Source organism: Pundamilia nyererei, unplaced genomic scaffold (assembly GCF_000239375.1).
Source record: "Pundamilia nyererei isolate P.nyererei 1_Seehausen unplaced genomic scaffold, PunNye1.0 scaffold00185, whole genome shotgun sequence".
Taxonomy (NCBI): Eukaryota; Metazoa; Chordata; class Actinopteri; order Cichliformes; family Cichlidae; genus Pundamilia; species Pundamilia nyererei.
The window spans coordinates 1036669-1045405 of record NW_005187586.1 but is presented as its reverse complement, the minus strand read 5'-3'; the positions used below and the strand labels follow the sequence as shown (position 1 = coordinate 1045405).

At 43.3% G+C, this 8737-nt stretch overlaps 1 protein-coding gene across 1 annotated transcript in view; it reads right to left on the bottom strand.

The window, feature by feature from the left end:
* clpb (ClpB family mitochondrial disaggregase) overlaps positions 1–8737 on the bottom strand; it is a 520737-nt gene that overhangs the window by 25609 nt on the left and 486391 nt on the right. The window contains exons 3-4 of the mRNA XM_005746923.1: positions 6673–6759; positions 274–377 (exon numbers count right to left, since the gene is read on the bottom strand). Of these exons, the coding sequence (XP_005746980.1) occupies positions 274–377; positions 6673–6759 (191 nt within the window). The remainder of the gene's footprint in view (positions 1–273; positions 378–6672; positions 6760–8737) is intronic.

Below are 8737 nucleotides of genomic sequence, written 5' to 3'. Positions count from 1 at the left end.
GTGTGTGTGTGTGTGTGTGTGTGTGTGTGTGTGTGTGTGTGCGCGCGCGCGCGCGCGACTGTACAGCTCAGAAGAAAAGCAAATAAAAAAATACAAAAGAAAAAAAACACCACTCGTCAGAGGACAAATAAAACAAATAATGCGCAAAGAATCAAACATGTACATAAATGCAAATTTTTATGCAAATTATACTCATAATACTTGGTTTACACGCTTTGGGTTCATATGTGTAATATAACAACTCTGCTCTCCGTTTCCCACCCCCCTCCTCACCTTCCAGTGAGTGGATCCCTTTCTCCCGTGATGTGTCGTAAACATTGTTGAAGTGATCACCGGCATTTGGGTCGGCACCAGCTTCAAGTAAGACTTTCACCACGCTGAAAAGCAACAAAACACAGAGGCACACGTTTAAAAACACGTCCGCACACCCAGAACCTTGTACTAAATAAACGCAGACATGCACACAGATGAGCTTTAACACCATAATATTTCAGTGTTCATGCGGTGGATGCCCGTTTTTCTTGGCTTGTTGTTGTCCGTATAATTATTTCCACATTAGGAGGATGACAAATTTTAAAATAGGTTTTCCTTTCTTTGGGAAGTCTCCCCCTCTCTCTCTCTTTCTCAAAGAGTAATAATGCGCCTTTGGGTTCAGATGTCTGATCAACACTTTCATAGATTTTATGGATTGTCTCTTTTTCATAGGAACATCTGGGACAATCAAAGCAAGTAGTGCCTAAATCAAGACAAAGACTAGGGGGTCAGTGATGTGTATAAAATTCATCTGTCAGAATGTGTGGTGGGTTTTTTTTTTTATTATTGTCACGTGTTTTAACTTTATATTTGGTACCAATAAAGGTTGAAGATGGAGCTGTCAGGAAGGAGGGAAAGAGGAGGTTTGTGGATGCAGTGAGGAAGACATGTAGAGGATGGTAGGTGTTGCACAAGAGAGCAAGGGACAGGGTGAGATGGAGGCAGATGATATCCTGTGACGACTCCTAAAGTGTGGAGGAAAAGAAGGAGAATAAGGAGGAGGCAGAGGAGGAGGACAAGGAGGTGGGAGAGGAAATGGAGGAAAAGAAGGCTGGGGAGTACAGGATGAGGAGAGGAAGCCAAAAGGAAGAGAAAAAGAAGGTGGGGGAGAAAAAAGGGAGAGGAAAAGCAGGCGGAAGTCGAGCAGGACACGGACAACGTACAAGGAGCCAGAGGAGATGAAGAAGGTGAAGGACAAAAAGGAGAAGAAGGCGGCAATATAGGAGGAGGAACCAAAAACCAAAAAGAAGGAAAAGGCAGAATTGGAACAGGAGGAGAGGAAAAAAAAGAAGGGAGGCAGAGGAGGAGAAGGTGGAGAAGAAGAAGTCAGCCAGTAGAGAAGGAGGTGAACGCGGCATTTAAGGAGGAAGTAGAAGAGAAAGAGGACAAAGATGAGGAAAAAGGAGGAGGAACAAGGCAAAGAACGGTCTGATACTCTCAGAGCTATTAAAGAGACAGTTACCTCTACATGAAGTGTGGGACGCCCTTCATCTCACTGTGTGTGATGTACTAGAATTAGATCTTTCTGTTTGCTAAAAACATGTGGAGATAAATCTGCATCAGCACATACAGACTCACAAGGTGGCATCACAGGACGAGCACACACACTGGATGTGAAACACACTTGTGACGTGCTCCATCCAAAAAGTGTGCAAGCGTTGCCTTGAAGCGGTATTTATTGCTTTGCAGCAGCTTGTATGTTTCCTCTTATTTGGTGGATGTCAAAGTGTTTCTGAATCGGCAGCGTCACGCATGTAACCAATGACATGTTAACAAGCCCGCACACATATCTTATCAGCTGCTGCAGTTGCAACACTTGCCACTGACCACAATATCTGTTAATTAAATGTTTTGTTACACATGAACAGAGCTCTGCTTCTGTCGCGTCACCAAATATAACCTTGACCTTTACACAAAGTTTCCTCACGGTTCATAAACAGATCACGCGCAAATATCCAATTCCTCGACTGCCTGTGACACTTTCGCCTGATTCACACCAGTCTATTCTGTCTCGTTATGGTGGATACACCCCACTAGTCACTTCCTTCTATCTCTCCTTCATTACACATTTGTCGGCCTCGTAACATGTACGTATGTGCACACTGAAGGGGGCAGGGGTCGGACCCCATTTCCGGCACCGTTGGGGGAGTGTAACCGAGTGGGTGTTCGTGTGTAGGCCTTCATTGGAGCGTACCGCCTTATAGAACAAACAGGAGTACCTCGGCAACACCACTCACTGTGACCCGTCAGATGTTTCAGGTCTCCCTGTCTGCAGGACACACTATTGCATAAACCCACACTTAGTCCACTGTGAAGGCAAGCAGTAGCTTTCACATTGAGACACAGATGAGCACAAATGTACACACAAAAACTAGCCAGCTAGTCGGTGAACACAGAGAGACAGAGAGAGAGGCGGTGGCCGAAACATGAACCCTGCTGGTACGCTGCTGATGCTTCTGCCATTAAACCTGTGACCACGTAATGTGGCCTGGGAGGGAGAGATGGATCGCTTACAGCTAAATGGTTGTGGCAGTGGCCTGAAAGGGCTTAAATAGAGTAAAATGACCATTCATAGGAGGATGAGGTGGAGCTGACTATGTAACAGGCTGAAGCCCTGTGCTCTTAAAATGAGACTGGACGAGTGAAACTAACTCTTATATAAGATCAGTTGAAATTAAATATCTTATTTATTTGTGGCATTATAAACAAAAGTACAGGTTTTTAAAAATATATATAATTTAGCAGAAATTTAGAAGCAGATATTGATTAAAATATAAAAGGCTGCATCTCTGACAACAGACTGAAGTACAGCACGAGTCACTATATTTATCTGACCAGCAGGCTTACTTAACCCACTATTAGATATAAGTAAGAGGAGCACATCATTTGAGAAGCAGAGGCATGCAAATATTCAGCATGGAATATAAACATTTACAAACCTTTTAGTTAAAAACATAAAGGTTGAAAGTCTATTTTCCATAATTACTTTTTGTGCATTGCTATGGGAGAGCGAGGCTGAGAACATTCTGGCCAGGTCTTTGTGTCTGACCTTGCTGAGGGGGGTATAAAGGACAATCGGAAGGGTTGGTGGTGGTGGTGGTGGTGGTGGTGGGGGTTGGATCCCCTATTGTTACTGTATCACTGTGGAGGGGTGGGGTATGACCCACAGAGGGTTTCCCCTTCACCCTTGCAAGCACTTCTACAAACACGTCGATGCTTCCTGTGAGACGCGTACAGAAACGCACAAACTCAAACTGAGGTTGGTCACACGAGGCTGGGCAGGACTGACTGAAGGAATGGGATGGTCTGAAAAGAGTTAATGGCATAAGAAAGGTAAACACGGAGAGATAAAAAAGGAGGAAAACTCCAAAGAAGAGGAGGAGAAAGGAGGAGGAGGACTGGATGAAAGGAGGGAGAGTAGCTAAAAAGATGAAAGAAAGGGAGATTTAATTACACAGGACTGTACTAAAACTAATGAGCTTTTAAAAACAGTTTATAGTTTTACTAATCAAGTGATGATCAAGTGACTAACTTTATTTGGGAGGAGAGTTGCAGCACTAATTTGAGGCCTAACTGAAGGCATCCAGAGGTGGTTAATTAAGATTAATTAGATTAAGCTCCCTTTTCAACAGAAATGGACAAAAAGTTACAGTTTACAGACTTTCTGATACAGTCCAATATGTACAGAAACAAAACTAATATCCACAATTATTACAGAATTATTTTAATTGTGTAATAATTGTGGATAAAACAAGAAAAATGTGTTATGCCCCCAAACCTTTCTGTATGACTGAGCCATCTGGTTATATCCTGATGTTTTATTGCTCGTGTTCTTCTCAAACAAATATAAAGGATTCATCCAGGTTATCTTTTTATTGTCCCCTTTACAGAGATCCTTGAGCTAATGACTACCTTTTTGCTCCTTAAGCAAACAGGGTGTCGGCATCTTGCTCGGACACTTGAAAATCCATTTATGGCATCATCTCCATGCTACACCATTTTTCTTTCCCATTACTCTCTGTGCAACACTCTAGAGCTGACAAATTTCTAACTGTAGCCTTGCTTCACCAGCAGGTGATCGGTGTCTCCGCAGAGGGATGGTGTTAGTTTCCAATCCGGCCCTGGAGGGAAGACAGGAAGCAGACACTTCCACCTCCGTTGTGCAATAAAAGACACCTGAGCCAAACTGACCATCCATGTCTGCGACCACCTGGCCCAGACATTGGACCTCACCTGACCTCACCTCACCCGGTGTCCACCTGGGGTCAGAAAGATGCTGGAAAGCGAGGTTCACTGTACCTCTAATTTTTTTCTTTCCTTTTTTAAATGTACCCGATTCTTTACGATATGATTATTTAGTCAGGGAATAGTGGACTCTAGAGGCTGGTATCTAAAGCATTTACCGAGACTTATTATTCACTTTAAAAACAACTTAAGTGTTATGTTTTCCACTTCAGGTTTAACCACTTAATCATTTCATAGAAGAAAAGGAGATGGCAATCTTCTTATTTACAGCTATTTTATTACCAAAACCCAAGAGAAGAACGTATGTACACATATTGAAAATAGTAACATGAAAATGTTATAGAGTATAGTATAGAGGAATATCCTAAAAACGTGCCATTAATTATATTTTAATACTATATTATATTATTTGCGAATACGGTCGTAATATAATGACAGCGTAAGGAGATCTTAATAACAAACCCCATATGTGTTATCTGAACCCGACTACCTACCATTACGATCATGATGGCCAAATGATTATATTTCATTAGGCCCTGCTGAGTCCAGCTAATCTTGGTCTCAAATCTATAATCCCACTTAAATGCCTTCTCTCCCCTGCCAGGTTATTCTCTCCCGTTCCTTCACCCCTGTTCTTCCCTTCGATTCCGTCGCCCTCCCTCCCATCGAGTCACTCGGCCGACAGGTCGGAACGGTCAACAGGCGTTATACTTGGCTGAGCGCTCATTGTGCACGTGAATGCCGTGAGGGAGGGATGGAGGGAGAGAAAGAGCGATGGAGATGGGCATTGTGTGTTAAAGAGTGCAAACAGAGAGCCAGGCCCTGCGCATCCCTGATTTAGCCCTACATCAAAGCTAAGCAAACACACGCCCCCTCCACAAATGTCTCACCCTTAATTCTTGCACACCCACACCCCCCTCTGCTCCACCCCTGATTCCCCTCACGCAGCCGCGCCTTGACCTGCCTGGTGGACACTACATCTAGAAACAGCTCCCACTGAAATGTCCTCTTGAAACACAATTATCACTTTTGGCCCAGGAAAATATAAACACAACTGTTTGAGAGAGACGGGCAGAATAATTCAACAGCGAGAGCCACGGTGACACTCTCGCTACGGGCTACACCGCGTTCGTGAGTGATGTTCCCTGTGTTTTCACTTAACGGCTGCAAATAAAGTTGTGTGTGGCTGAGTAATAGGCAGTTGGCCTGTAAGATATTTGGTATGAACTCCCTCGGTCTCCTCGCCCGTGTGTGCATGTGTGTGCGCACGTGTTTCTGCGAGTGGACGGTTGTGTGTTTGTGACTGATGTGTGTGAACTGATGTTCTGTCTTCCCTGCAGCAGTGACTGCTCACTGGGGGGCTGGAAGACGGGATTAAACACAGAGGAGTGTCACTGTCTGGCTGAGTTATAGCACTCATAACACACACACACACACACACACACACACACACACACACACACACACACACACACACACACACACGTAGCCAAAAAAAACACATGACACACACGCACAGACAGACACATATCATTAAAAATAAAAAGGTCCATGGATACGATCACTCGACATACACAACGTTAAAGTCGCAGCTGAAGGATCATGTGACCGTGTTCATCTCTGATCAGCTCCGAGTGATTCATCAAATTCTAATTTCAATTACCATTTTGGCTTCAAATGATTATAAAAAGAAGACAATCAGGATAAAACAATTATAGTGCCCTCGTTTTACTGCCAAATTACTTTTCTGTCGCTCTCGTGATCAATAAATTTCTTCAAGATTTATAAGCGAACATGCTAATATAATGCAAAAGGAAATCAATATAAAACTGAAAGTTGTAACCAATTACACGCGTGCAATTAAGCTTTGTGATCACAGATTTATTCGTTAAGTTTCAATTTGTTGCGACACAAGTTCAAACTTGGAGAAAAAAAAAAAGCAAGCAAGCAAGAACAGGACTGAAAGTAAGCTCATCTGAAAACATTTTAATATTCAGATTTCACATAAAGGGCCTTAAGAGTGAGAAGCATTAACAAAAAAGTGACCACACAGACCGGGTAAAGAGAGCGAGTGAGAAGGAAGAAAAAGGGCCTGTAAATTGGATTTGGCCCAGCCTCAACCTCGGCCCCTCTCTGTATTCTGTGTGTTCTGGGGGCCAGGAGGCTAATTTAATTTGTTGGACAGAGAAATGGGGGAACGGGTAAAGACCGTCTGTCAGTCTGAAAGCTGCACTTTGCACTTCTGATGACGTACTGTAACAACCAAAGCAGGGACGAGGATGGCATATGCTCGCACTAATGCGGCAGCTGCGCGATACCAAACCCGCTGCTGCATATGTAACGCCTCAGAAGTTTCAAAACACGACTTGTTCGGCGAAGCAGGCGCGCACAGACCTGTGCTGTCGATTCATAGCAGCCACCATGAGAGCGGTCCAGCCGAGACGGTGGCGATGATTCGGATCCACCCCCTCTTTTAACAGCCTGATGGGAACAAGAAGCAGAAAGTGGTTTTATTTTTACTTCAGTCTCACCGTTAACAGCCTGTAGCAGAAGCTCCATGTAGTACTGCAATCGATATTGTAGCATTTTCTTTCTTTCTCTCTCTAAAGCACGTACCATGCTGAAGGAACAGAAGTAAGATTAAGTAATGCACACCTAGGGGAAATTATGCAGATCAAAATGAAATCTACAAAACAAGAAATATGGGAGGCAAGCTGCTGCAAGCATAGTCTCTTTTTTTGGGGCACACCAGAATAAATCCAGCACATATCCTGCTTTTATCCAAAGCCTTCTGCACCACTTAATATATCTGCATGTTAAAGCCAGGTGTGTGTTGAGTTTTCTGCCCGAGGCTATAACATCAGGCAGTCCTTATAAGCGTATGTAAGGGATCCGGCTGTCGTCTCTGGTGCTGAGCAGACAGAGTCCCTGTTTACAGTCAACACAGCGGCTTCAGTCTGGTCTGCACTCAGCACTGATGCTCTCAGTCTCCGTTTTCACTGCCTGCTCTGCATGCACAATCAGGGTAAGCCGTAAGAGCTGCAGCTGAACTTTTCTTTCCCCATTTTAAATTCGGACAAACTGAGAAGCTCCTTTGACTTTGAAAAAATGCAAAGACTTTGATATGAGAATAATGACATGGCAAGAGTGGATGGAAAAAGCAGAGTGGTTTATTTGATATAAGTGATAAGCTACATGGGACTGGGTCTGTTCTTGAAAGTGTTTACTTTCAAGTATGATTTAAAGGGTTGTTGTTGTTTTTGTTACCAATTTAACAGGCAAATCTGAAGTCATACACTGAAACATTGCTGCCACATTCCTTGAATGCACACCTCACTGGAGTTTTGCCACCTAAAGTTAATTTCTTTCAGCTTCTGAGATTTTCTGCCGTTTTAGTTCTGTTACTGGAAGAAGGGTTGTGTGTCCGCTTCATACCAACCATCAGAGTCTGGTTCCCCCTATAGAGTCCAGGGTGTGGCGTGGTATTTGTCGTCACCAGTTTGTTAACAAACTACATTTTCCAAAGCACTTTGTATCGCTGGCTTTAAAAAACTAGTTTAAAAGTGAAAAATATTGTAACCATGTTTAACCACAATAGTCAAACTACAGCTGCACTGCATGCCACGCTGCGCTCTCTCTCTCTCTAATGTCCTACCCAACAAATGGCTGAACATGCCCTGACATCATTTATATTGAAACATAAAGAAAACATTAGCACCAAATATAAATATCAGTTTTCGATCGTCACACTGTTTTTGTTGTTGTTTTTAAAATAACACTACATGGTTGCCATATGGTGCCAACTAAGAATGCATGAATATATATCGGCTAAACATAACAACAAGCATTAAGCATTATTTTAAACACTGCTATCATGCCAAACGCTACCAAGTTCTTAACCATCCATTCTGTGAAAATGGACGCTCTTCATTTCCCTGCTGCCTCTCAGCTGACACACCCTGACACTCTACCACTTCTACAGAGTCGACCAAAGCACTTAACACATCTGTGACCTGCTAACTGGCTGTCTCGCTGCACTCTCACCTTCGCCATCTGCCACATGTGTACAGGTAACCCGAGCATGCAGATGGGGGCATGCATCGATACACACAGGTATGCATGCGCTCAAGTACATGGACCTGGAGACCAATACTCAACAACAGCCGAAACACATGAATTACTATGATTAACATAGGCACAATACAACGACACATCTATCTGAACAGCAACAGCCTCTAAAAGGTTAAAGACTAAGAATTTGATCTGAAGAAGAATAAATTCTCATAATAATGTTCAGGTTTATCTATCGCATACTCCTTTCTCTACCCCGTTAATGTAACACCATCGATGAGATGGATGAGAACGAGCCATTATAGAAGTCTGGCTCTAATACATGCACCTTCTTTTATGTAGCATACCCATTTCTGCCACCTAACCCTCTGTGTGCAGGACATTGCCA